The sequence below is a fragment of the Arachis duranensis genome, chromosome 1, assembly GCF_000817695.3.
Source record: "Arachis duranensis cultivar V14167 chromosome 1, aradu.V14167.gnm2.J7QH, whole genome shotgun sequence".
NCBI lineage: Eukaryota > Viridiplantae > Streptophyta > Magnoliopsida > Fabales > Fabaceae > Arachis > Arachis duranensis.
In genome coordinates this window covers 11,409,980-11,422,860 of record NC_029772.3, presented here as the reverse complement: position 1 = coordinate 11,422,860, position 12,881 = coordinate 11,409,980, and the positions used below count along the sequence as shown (strand labels likewise).

Genomic DNA, 12,881 nt, shown 5'->3' with positions numbered 1-12,881 from the left:
GGTACTTTTTTATTATTTTGTTTATTCGTATCCATCTATATCTTAGGGATAATCGTCTCATTCTCCTCTTTTATGTTTTACAGCTTTTTGTGGCAGCTGATAGTCTGACAAGGATTATACCATGTTCAACTTCTGAAAAATTTGAGATCCGAGATTATTGATGCTGATATTCTGAGCTAGGCAAACAATAAAGTGAAAAAAAAAAGTTTCAAAGGTAATCAACCAAATATTTATCAGTTATAAGTTATCAATCTTTTATCATGAGTACATTGTAAACTGGCTCCCAAAATCTTTTTAATTAAAGATTAGTATTTAAGAATTGTGTGGGTCAAGGGAAGAAGGTCATAACAGTTCCTTTGATATGTCTTTTACAGCTCCTATATCACGTCTGATTGGAAGTGTCTACAGCAAAAAAGTTTTGCAGTAAGTAATATCAAAATCAGTTTCTATAATTTTTTAGTATAGTATCAAACTGAACCTCCATTCTAATTAAGTTAGTATCTAGATCATAATCCACTATTGTTTTTATTTTTAACATATTTTTATTGTTGACCTAATTTGGTATATTTAATCATATTTTACAAATGTAATATTTATTAAGCTCTGTATTAGTGGGTTTTGTCTTTGATTTTATTTTATTTATTTACTTTTTAAGGATTTTCATTCTATTGATCTGTAAAGGGGGCGGATCTTTTGCTACGAAAGATTATTAAAATTCTTAAATCATTGAGTTTCATTTTAAATATTTTTATATTCTTATTTCTCATATTTGAATCGAAGGTAACAAAAATAATATTTATTGAATGTCTCTAAGATATTGAAATGGTGAGAAAACTAATTTGTTAATTTTATAAGATCTATATATACTTTCTTACCTTTATTTATAAATAACAATATCAATTAGGGAGTTTCGGTAATCGTATGCCAATGATTATGGAAAATTGGCCAATAGTTGGTTTTAGAAAATTTTACTATACCATTTTTTTAAGCATAGAATTCTAAATATATAAATTTGTTTGTAATAGTATACTGACAAGTTTGGATCAAACAAACTCATTCAGTTACACATTTTAAGGATTTAAGAAGAGAGGTGAAAATTCAACGTAAAAAAATTTTTGCTTTTAGAAATATATGTATATGCAAAAAGAAGAAAGAAAAATAAACAACACATCAAATAGAAAAGAAAAGAAAAATAAAGAAACTGACAAAAGAATACAAAATAACGAAGAATTGAACAAACTATGAATTTTTTTTGTTCAATTTTATATCATTGTCAAAAAAAATTATCATTTAGCTATACTAAAAACATTCATTAATAATACTCCAACATAATTTAAATTCTATAAAATTTATATTCTTTGAGAATTTGTGTGTACAAATTGATTGAAGTTGGTATCATACATGATTATGTTTGTGAAACATTAATCATAAATGAAGATAAACTCTCTCATTTATATTTTTTTGTTATTAAATAAAAATTATAAATATTTTGTTCATTAATTTTTTTTGGTCTATTTATTATTAGGAGTAGAAAAGATGTAAGTTAAAAATATTTATCGGTTTAAACATTAATATAATAAAAAAATTGAGATAAAAAATTTTTTTGTATACTAATAAATTAATTCTTTCAATAAATATATGTATTAATGTTTTTGTATACAAACTATACATAAATATAATAAAGTAAATTAAGTATAAGATTTGTGTGTAACGCAAACCATATATTAGGGGTCTAATAATATAACTAAATGTTATTTAGTTGGTATTTGTACATTGTATGATTACAATATAAACTATTTTTATTAAAATTTTAATTTTTTAATTGTATTATAATAATAGAGTATAATAATATTTATTTAAATATACAAACATAATAACTTTTATATTTAAATAGAATTTACTAATATGGACTAAAAAAATAATAAAATTATTTTGGTTTGTAAAAATAGAAAATGGAATAATCTTATACATTGTACAATAAATTTGAATTTTTTATATATAAAATTTTTTTAAATTAAAAATAACAACTATTATTATCAATAAATAAATATCAATAAATTTTTATAATAGAATAATATTTAGCTCGGACGTAGCCCGAATTTTATACTAGTTTTATTTAACTTTTATTAATTTTGGAAGAATATTTATAAGAAAAGTCTAAATAAAATATTGGATATTTCTTCAAACCAAGAGAAATATTGTGAAATAAATTCTTCCTAGCTCTCTAAACAATTTTAAGGGAAAAAAAAAAGAGAAAATATATATAGAAAAAAGTGGAGGTTTATAAGAGAGAAACTTTGTGAGATTTGAAAAGGCAATTCTTCAGCCATGCATGCACACTCTCCCCCGAAATTTCCGAAACAAAAGCTTCAAATTCTAGTCACCTTCGTTCACAATCATACAAATTATCCCAACATCTAATCATTAATTGCAAAAGAAAAAAAAAAAGGACGGCTAAAAAATAAACACTCCAAATAAAAACAATAAAAAAAACAACCTTTTTGGGTGGCAAACAAAAACAAAGAGAAAAACATTAAAAAAAATAAAAAAAAAAAGGATCACTTTCCAAAATTTGAAGCAAAAGGGTGAAACATTATCCTTTTCTTTTGTGGTGAATTAATTGTGATCATATATAGGAAGAAGGTGGTGATTGATGATGTCGTGTTCTCCATCATCATCATCATCTGAAGAAGAAGATGAGAGCTTTGAATCTTATCGAAGAGGAGGGTATCATGCTGTTAAAATTGGTGATCAATTTGCAGGTGGTAGGTACATAGCACAAAAGAAGCTTGGTTGGGGTCAATTTTCCACCGTTTGGCTTGCTTATGATACTAAAGATGAGGTATATATAAATATATAATTATAAATTTAATTTTTATATATTGTCAATAAAAAAGTTTTACACAGATAATTAATCATGTATTGAATAAATTCCTTCAAATCCATGTTATGATTATTTGTTATGTTATGGAGTTGTTTTGTATTGCCCTAACTACAAGACACACGGTAAATTATAACGGTTTATTTTGGTAATAGCGACGGTTTATTTTTACTTTGTAACTTGCGAGAGAATTGATTTAATTTTTGAGATGGATATGTTATGTTCTTAATATTATTAAACTTTTTCTTCATGTCATTGTGGCAACTATAACTTTGAAATTATAGGTACACATATTTTGGGTTTTCTAGTTAATTATCCATCATGAGTTAACATCTTTTTGTTCTTCCTTTTCTTTTAGACTTTGAACAGAGTTCGATATTGTTTCTGTTCATTATTTTTATTTTGATTGTTTTATGAACTCTTTTGACTATTAGATTTTTGTTACCTACGCTTTGTAATTATTTTTTTAAGGATAAAAAAAATTATCTATCATGATTTGTCAATTTTCTCTATTTGGTTGACAGTGGAAATTTTTTTTATTATTTTTTTATTTATCAAATTAAGATAATCTTTGGAGTTTTTTTTTAACTTATGTTAATACTTGTAAGCCACTTTATTTTTTAAATATAATTAAGAAGTATTTAACTAGCTCTCAGATTAAAAAAAAAAAGGGCCAAAAATAGTAATATTAAAAAAACAAAAAAAAAATCAGAAGTTATCTTATCTAATATTTATTAATTATTACTAGATATAGTATAAGTTTAGCAATAATTTTAAAAAAACTAAAATCATATATTTAATTTGTATTTGTATTTTTTATTTTTTTTATTTATTAAATTTTGTGAAGAAAAAAGAAACTATATCTGTACAAACATAATTATTATGATTGATGAGTGAACAAATTTGTTTTCTTATGATTTTTCAGAAATATGTTGCTCTAAAGATCCAGAAAAGTGCAGCACAATTTGTTCAAGCTGCACTGCATGAGATTGATATCCTTTCAGCCATTGGAGAAGGAACTCCTTCACACACAAAATTTGTTGCTCAACTAATTGATCACTTTAAGCACACAGGTCCAAATGGCAATCACCTTTGCATGGTTCTTGAGTTTCTTGGTGACAGTTTGCTTCGTCTAATCAAATACACACGTTACAAAGGAATTCCATTGAAAAAAGTTAGGGAGATTTGCACTTGTATATTGATTGGTTTGGATTACTTGCATAGAGAACATGGCATCATCCACACTGACCTAAAACCCGAAAATATTCTTCTTATTTCTCCCATCAATCCATCTAGAGACCCTTTAAGCACAGGAGCATCTCCCATTCTAGAAAGACCTGAGGGAAGCATCTCTCCATCTCCTAGTCACATGGAGAAGAGGCTTAAGAGGAGGGCGAGGAGGATGAGTATGAGTTTATCAATGGGGCGAGGCGATTCAATAGACGAATATCCGAAAAGGAACATAGAAGAAATTGATGTTAGGTGCAAGATAGTTGATTTTGGGAATGCTTGTTGGGCTGATAATCAATTTACAGATTTGGTTCAAACAAGGCAGTATAGAGCTCCTGAGGTTATATTGCAAGCTGGCTATTCCTACTCTATTGATATGTGGTCTTTTGCTTGTATTGCTTTTGAGCTTGCCACTGGTGATATGTTGTTCAACCCTAGGGCTGGACAGGGTTTTAGTGAGGATGAGGTATGTATCATATTTTTTTTTTTGACTCACTGCTGCACTACTAAAAAAATTACTTTTAGCAATTATTTATGGTGTTTTTAGCTATAATGAAAATAGTTACTAAAATGTTTGTCGATAATTAGATATTAGTTGTATTATGTTTTGTGGTTAAAAAATTTTAGTTGTAATTATATAATTATCGGTGAAAATTTTTCAGGAACAACAAAAAGTATATAACTACTATTATAACAATAATAATAACGATAAATATATAATTTTTGTAGAAATATAAGTTAAATAATACATATTATGATCATTATATTATTGTTACTAAAAATGATTTTTATTATAATGCTAATCCAACTTGAATTATATTACATTAATATTTGTGAAGGTTAACTAAGATTACACTCCGTTACATTTTTATTTGTCATGTCTATTAACATCTTTAGAAGAGACATAAATAAAAGTGGTTACTTATATAAATATGTTTTTAGATGAAGATAAAAGACTGAGATGTAATTATATATTATTTTAAATAATTTAATAAAATATATTAAATTATCTAAAAAAATTTAATTATTATTTTCACATTATGCAAATAAATATTATTATTCTGTTATTAAAACTTAAAAAAAATCATTAATTTTTCTGTTGCTAATGCAGCTTACATTTGTCACTAGTTATTAATTAAAAAATTCATCAAAAAAATCTGTCGCTAATAAAAAATTTTTAGTAATATTTATAAACAGAAAAATATCATATATACTATCAGTTAACCACAAAGGAGGTGGGTGTATGTCATTATTACACAACACAAATCTTTCCATGGTTATTTGTTTATCCATATAATTATTAATGAAACAACCAATTATTATTGCTTTAAAACTTGATGATGAACTACCAAATAAAGTCTTTAAGGTGACAAAGCATATGGGAAAATATTAATCTTATGCATTATGTTGTTTGCAGGATCACCTTGCTTTGATGATGGAACTCCTAGGAAAGTTCCCTAAGAAGGTATATATAGTATACAATGGTCAAATGAAATAAAAGTATTGTGAAATTTAGACAATAAAATTATGAAAAATATTTAATTTGTAATTCTATTAATATATATATTTTTTTTCAAATAGATGGCTACTTCTGGGGCGAAATGTAAGGATTTCTTTGACAGATTTGGAGATTTGAAAAGAATTAGGAGACTAAAAATGTGTCCACTGAAGAAACTGTTGGTTGAAAGATACAAATTTTCAGAGAAAGATGCCAATGAATTTTCAGAATTTCTTTTGCCACTTCTTGATCTTTCACCAGAGAAAAGGCCAAGTGCACAACAATGCTTGCAACACCCTTGGATCAAGGACATAGACTATGCTCCATTTGACATCATCAATAATGGAAATAGTCTTGAAAATCTCAATGTTGGCATGAGAAACCTTCAAATTGCTGTAGGGAAGTGAATCAATTGGAGAAAAATTCATAAGATTCTTTTATTTATTTATTTATTTACTTCTTGGGCTCACTTGCAAAAATGCAATAATTTGGTGAAGAGTTTTGTTTTCACCCGGGAGATCTTTTTGACAAAAGTAAATGGCAATTTGTTTCTATATTGTTCTTATTATTTTTTAAGTATGAAAAATTCATGTATTCATTCAAACACAAGTTATTTTGTTTTTGTTCCTTTTTCAAAGTTGAAAAATGTATTGATAATACAATGATAAGAAGTTGAACGCTACATTTTGATATGAAACTTTAAGAAGATATGTTATATTTTGTAATATGGTTTAATATGTTATTAGTGCTTATAGTTTATAATTTTATTAAATTTTTAATTAGATTTTTATAGTTTAAAAATTTGTACTTGAATTTTTATGTTAGATATAAAAATTTGTAATTAGATCTTTTTTAGTTATTAAAAACTATAAAACCATAAAAAGTTAAAAACTTAAATAAAAATTTGATAAAACTATAAAAATCAATTGAGTAATTAAATCTTGAAATCAAATTCATAAGAGATATCAATGGATCAATCAATGAATTAAATGAAAAAAAAAACTCAATAATATGATAGACACAATATTTCAATAAAAAATCTTAAAATTGCAAATGTACAATAAATCATTCTTAACAAATGTACAATTTTACCCCTCACATTTAAAATCCCATCATATCCTTTATGAGTTCTTCAACCAAATCATCACTAATTGAACATGCCATCTCCATTTCTAAGACATTGATCTCATCATTCATTAGTCCATACAATGACATGGATCCAAAATCTTGTGCCTTCAAACTATCAAATGAATAAGAACATGTGTTAGACATTGGAGGATACAACGAAACATGGATAATGTCCCATACTAGCTTCAATAGTTCCTTCCCACATGGTGGAGTTTGTATTATGCATGAATTATTGAGTTTCCTTCTGAATTTAGACATTGTCAAAGGTTGTCCAAGAACAATGGAAAGTGCCTCGTTTAACAAATCAAGTAACATTTTGTGATCTAACTTGTTATCAATAATATTCTCTTTAACCAAACATTTCTTGTGAGATTCTTCCACTTCTTCAAAAATTGAGTTGGCTATAGGCTTTGTAAATGTGTCCTCTCTTTGAAGGTATTTGTCCCATGATCCAAAGTAAAGTCCAGAAGCAACAAGAAGATCTCTTATATAAGTCTCCGCCGGATCGAGTAGCCGTTCTAATTTGTACTCGGCAGATTTTCGCTTTGTTGCGAATTCCTCTGAGCTGTCAAACTCAAGTTGGCTAAGTTGCTTACTTAGTTCTGCCAATTCAACAAGAGAAGAAAACCATTGATGAAAATTAGAATTTCTTGTGTCCTAAGGAACCAAAATTAGAATTACTAAAGTGAATTTGACATGAAAATTCAAGCCCAAGGTCTTACAAGCAAGGTTATTAATCATCCATTTGAAGGAAATATGGAATCTAAAACATAAAATATATGTTGATAGAATAAGAAATCTATGATAAGAAACATGGATTTCTTTTATCTAAATTACTGAACTGTTTATAATAATAATAATCATTGTTCCCCACCATTTAAATCAGAGCTGATATCTCCATAAACCTGTGGCATAATGCTATCATCTACTGAAGATACACTTGGAGTTGAAATTGGACTTAAAATTGCATTCTGCCTCCAAAGTTCTTCATGAACACTGCTACACATAGATGCAGGACTAGGAGGAACCTCGGTGAAGTTATCCTAAACATCATAAAAATATATATACCCTCTAATTTAAAAATATTGCGATCAAGTCCTTATACAGTTATCATTGATTACAGGGGCTTGATCGCAAAATTTTGGAGCTTAAGGGATCTAATTGTAAATTGAATGAGGATCAAACTTACATGGTTTCTCCCATGTTTCATGAGAACAGTTGGTCCACTTCTAATGTCTCTCACCATGAAACCATCTTCAATGCTATTAGGAGTTTCAACCATTGAATGAATCCTTTTGGCAAAAATCTTGCCTCTTAGACCAAACTTTTGTTTAAGATAAGAAACTTTTTCTCTAATTCCAAATCTATCTTTCTTCTTCTTCTTAGCATCAAAAGACATCCTTTCAAGATCTTCAAGCTTCTTCCGAATTTGATCACCGTTCGAAAAGCGGCTAAATCTTCCTGATAGAGGAGCTGACAAGGATCTTACAAGGTTCATTGGAGATAACTCCTTCTGAAGCAATGAATCATCATTCAAATTTGCATACTTCATTGTTCCTCTGCTGATAAATTCAGGGGAACTCTGTCCATTGAACTCGATTTCACTTCGAAAAGATCTTGTTGATTGTGAATGGAGTAAATTTGCTTCAACAACATCCCTAGTCACAAAATCTATGAACTCGCTTGATCTATGACAAACCACTTCTTTAGAATTGGATTGTTTTTTAGTGTTATGTCTCTCATTTTCGCTTCCTCGAACCGATCGAAGAACACTTTTCCAAAGTACTTTTCCCCTGCATTTCACTTAACAACTTCACCTTAACTTCCTCAAGAAAATCTTTTACACCAGTACTTGTTCTCCCTTGTGAAGTTTCTGATGAATTGATCAAACTCTCTTCATGGTAGCAATAAGGCTTCAAGATAGTTATCTGAGTTGGTGAAAGTGATGTATCTTCAAATCTTCTTCTAGATTTGTTCATTGCTACCTTTCCCTTTCCCTTTCTCTTTGTCTTTGAATTTGTATTACATGGAACCATTTCTTGAACACTCTTGGTTCTTTGCGAAACGCTTCGAATTCTTTCATCAACTTTTGGACCCTCCTTAAGCCTTGATGCTTGATATGCTTCAAATTCTCTCTTGAATTTCTTGAGTTCTTCTTCCAGCAGCATTGGATTTGTGAACTTTTTTCCCATTCCATCATCATCAAAGATCTTATTCTCCATATTTTGATCAGTTATGCACTGATCTGATAGAAGAACAACAGATCTAGATCCTAATGGCATCATATCTAATCCCATCAACCTCGCCACGATGCTTGGTACATTATTTCGGTTGCATGATTGTGTAGATAACTCCTCATTCATCAATTCTCTCACTGAATTCACATTTGAATAACCATTGTTCTTTGATCCTTTAGTAGAGTGCTGAAATTTCAAATTTGAGTATATTTCATTGTAAGGGAATTAATTATAAAGAGAAACAAGTCACTATGATTAAAAGAAAAACTTGAAGGGTCATTGTTACTCAAAGAAAAACTTACAGGTAATTTAACTTCTGGATTGTACATAATCTTTGATGCTTCTTCTTGCAGCTTCATGCTTTGTTGTGAATTATTCATACCTGCAAAAATAGATACTAGTGGAAAAATTTACATAAAAGTACACAAAATTGAATAAATATTCTATTGATTAAACCACATAGGAACTAAGCTCTTATGGAAAATTAAAAAACGCTTATTACCTTCACTATGTCTCTTATGGTTATGAACTTTTCTGGCCATTATTCAACCCTGAATACTGAATTCAAAAAGCATAGAGTAAGCCTTTACATATAGATAATAATTTAACACTAACATGCTAAAATTAACTAAGATTCAGATTACAACAGAAGCAACTAAGAAGAAGAAAGAAGTGAGATTAAGGAAAGCATGCAATAATATATTAATATTAACATGATGAAAACTTCTTAAGCTTATATCTAAATAAATATGTTGCTTAAAAACTAGCTCATACATGTTTCAATGCAAGATTTTAGAGAAGAGTGGAAAACTTAAAAGAGTTGAGTATGTTATATATTGTATTGACATACCAATGATGAGAACAAACAGAACAAAAGAAAGTATCAACCAACTCAAAAAGAAGAAGATGGGTGTGCTTGAAAAGCATCAAAGGTTGCAAATTGAAAGAAAAAACTTAGATGGGGTGGCATGTCGCATACTCATATATATGAATGAATACAGAATGTGTTTGTGTGACATGAAAAGGTGGAAAACTATGAACTAGGATTGTGTAGACAAAAATAAATAGTAAAGGCTTTAAACTTTATTTGAGATAAAAAGAAAAGAAAAGAATGATGATGACAAAGGAAGAAGCTGTAATGAACAAGTCCTCAATGTTCAATAAATTTTCTTTATTATTTGCTAATCATTCTCTTTATTTTCTTTTATTTTTTGATAAATTTTCTTTCTTATTACATGTTTAATTAAAGTAGAGTAAAATAACAATTAGATCCCTAAAGATTTTGACTTCGGATAAATTAGTCCCTAAAAAAAGTATCAATTTGGTCATTCACGATAGCAAACGGTAGTCACATGATGTCATTTTATCAATTTATCAACTAAAACCTAATAGTGATGCTTATATATACTATTAATTATTCTGACATGTCTATCTATAAGAGATAGTAATGTGAATAATAATTTTTGGAGCGAAATTTCACTTATTTTAATAGGATTTGTGATAAATAGAGAACATGATATTTGCTAATCAAAAGATAATAAATGTTTCAATGTCCAAAACTACCTCGTTTTTCTGCTTATGTGATAGTAACAATACATGCATCACTGTAAATAGTGAAATATATGGACAATTCAGTTTTATTTCGCATTATTTATTCATTAACAGAAGGACATACATATCCATCGTTTACTATTTTAAAAGATCTAATGAATACTTTTTTTCTTTAAAAATAAATTAGTTCAAGATCAATATGTTTGAGATCTAATTGTCATTTTACTCGTTAAAGTATTAAACCATAGACCATAGCTCATGAGCAAATAAAAAAAAACTTTCTCTTGTGAATTTCTTTGCGTTTCCGGTTTGAACAAGGAAATATTTTTATCAAATAATGGAAGTGTTTTGATCATATGTAACAGTTAATCATATTTGTAAGTTTCTTGTGAATTTGTCCTTTGTTCATTGTATTTGTTGGTGAATACAAACATATATATTAATTCCGTAATCTGAATAAGCAAGAAAGAATATAAACATGGAACTTTCCAAGCAAAATATAATGACATAAAAGTTGAAGTCATCATAAGGAATTACAGGTGTTAATTAAAATTTGTAATAATTTTTATTATGGAATGAAAATTTAGCATCATATATATGTTTGGAATCTTTGAATATTTCAGATCTCACGTAACAAAACAGCTAAGAGGGGTGTGGTGATGTAGTTGGATCATGCATGCCCATGAGGGCTCCATTTGGCGCCAGATAGCACCTTCCAATTTTGGATTTTTTATTATTAATAATTTATTTTTGTCCTCTTCTTATTATATCACTTTCTTTCCTTATATTATTCGAACATAAACACAGATCCTGTATTTAGGGGGGTTTTGGCTCATTTGTTATATCTTTCTAAACTAAATACCAAAATATATACAACTATTTAAGGTTATATTTTTTCAAAAATATTTAGTAACTAAAAAAATTTAGCAAAAGTCAGCCAAAACTTGCATTTTAGCATTTATTAATTGTTACAATAATTAATAAATATTAAATAAAATACATTTTAATTTATTTTATCTATCTAGTATTATCATTTTTTTTTGTATTTTTTTTCTTCTTACCATTAGAGTTTAAGTATGATGACTAAGTAATTCCTCCTAAGTATTTTATAGAGGAAATATTTGGTTCGTAGTTTAATAGCTCAATTACTCTTGACATTTTTTATAATTTTACCAAAATTTTAATTAAATTTTTATATTTTAAGATTTTGTAATTAATAATTATATTAGATAATAAAATAAGTTAATTAACTATTTTTTAAAAAAAAATAATTTTTTTAGAATGATTTATTTGCAAATTTTTTTCTAATATCTAATATAAGGATTTAATTCACAAATTTTTAAAGAACCTAATTTAAAATTTGATAAAATTATAAACATTAACAAAATAATTAAAACAAACTATATTAACAAAAATATATTTTAATAATTTGGATATTTTTTGTCATACAAGTGTGACCTTCTTTGTGTAGTTACCATTGGGCCTTTTTTGTTCAAAATCGTGGCCCACTTTTCTATTCATTGACCCATTGAGCTCCATTTTTCTAAATGGAAACATTCAAACACATGGCCCACGGCCCAAAAATAACACATGGCCAAAACAAAAGGGTTCTAGTTTTTTGGATAAATTTAAGTATTGGGAGGGAGAGAGAATACGCTGTACTGTTTTGAATTTTATTGGAGTTTTTTTGGGTAGGGCCTGTTTCAGGCCTTCTCCATGACCAAAAAAAAACATTCAAACACATTTATAAACCTAATTGAGAAAGCACATTAGCATGTTCCTTGGTAGTGTTTGGTGGAGAGAGAGATGAAAAGACTTAAATTGAGAGACAGAAATTAAGAGAGAGAGATTGAAATAAATCTTAATATTCTATTTGGTACAAAGTGAAAGATAAAAGTTGAAACAAAAATAAAATTCTAATTTAATTTGTACAAAAAAGTAAAATTGGAATTAATTGATTGAAATGAATGTATTTTAAGTATAAAATATTATTAAAATTTCAGTCTCCATCTCTAAAAGTTTTAGTCCCCTGTGTTCCTACTTTTTAGAGGTACTGAAATACTAAAATTTCGAAGACAGAGATAGAAATTTTAGTACCAGAACCAACAAACATAATACTGAATCTCGATCTCTCAATCTATATCTCAATACCTCAAAACAAATGCTATATGTTATATTCGGGATCAAACTTTGGTAATGTCAAGTGGTGGATAAGAACTTTTTAAAAATGTTAAGTATGTGAGTTTGTGATGTAATATTTAAGATTGGGATCTGGTTAATCTATTTAAAATAACCAAAAAAAAAAAAACACATTCATGATGAGGTCAGAGTTCACAAGATTTTCGTGGCAGATAAG

The 12,881-nt window shown here is 27.7% G+C and overlaps 2 protein-coding genes across 3 annotated transcripts; one reads left to right on the top strand and one right to left on the bottom strand.

Moving 5' to 3' along the window:
- Positions 1-2,583: 2,583 nt before the first annotated feature.
- Positions 2,584-6,020, top strand: LOC107478741 (uncharacterized). The gene is made up of 4 exons (XM_016098874.3): positions 2,584-2,842; positions 3,807-4,577; positions 5,529-5,576; positions 5,693-6,020. The coding sequence occupies exons 1-4, from the start codon at positions 2,654-2,656 to the stop codon at positions 6,014-6,016; spliced, it is 1,332 nt and encodes a 443-aa protein (XP_015954360.2). The 5' UTR covers positions 2,584-2,653; the 3' UTR covers positions 6,017-6,020.
- A 615-nt stretch (positions 6,021-6,635) lies between these two features.
- On the bottom strand, positions 6,636-10,030 carry LOC107478751 (uncharacterized). 2 transcript variants are annotated; one of them, XM_016098884.3, is made up of 6 exons: positions 9,825-10,030; positions 9,477-9,532; positions 9,277-9,356; positions 7,927-9,160; positions 7,612-7,780; positions 6,636-7,339 (listed from the first exon to the last, which is right to left on the bottom strand). In XM_016098884.3, exons 4-6 carry the CDS (start codon positions 8,287-8,289, stop codon positions 6,711-6,713), a joined length of 1,161 nt encoding a protein of 386 aa, XP_015954370.1. In that variant the 5' UTR covers positions 8,290-9,160; positions 9,277-9,356; positions 9,477-9,532; positions 9,825-10,030; the 3' UTR covers positions 6,636-6,710. The 2 variants fall into 2 exon arrangements, with proteins under 2 accessions (XP_015954370.1, XP_052109130.1); XM_052253170.1 differs by lacking the exon at positions 9,477-9,532.
- Positions 10,031-12,881: the final 2,851 nt, after the last annotated feature.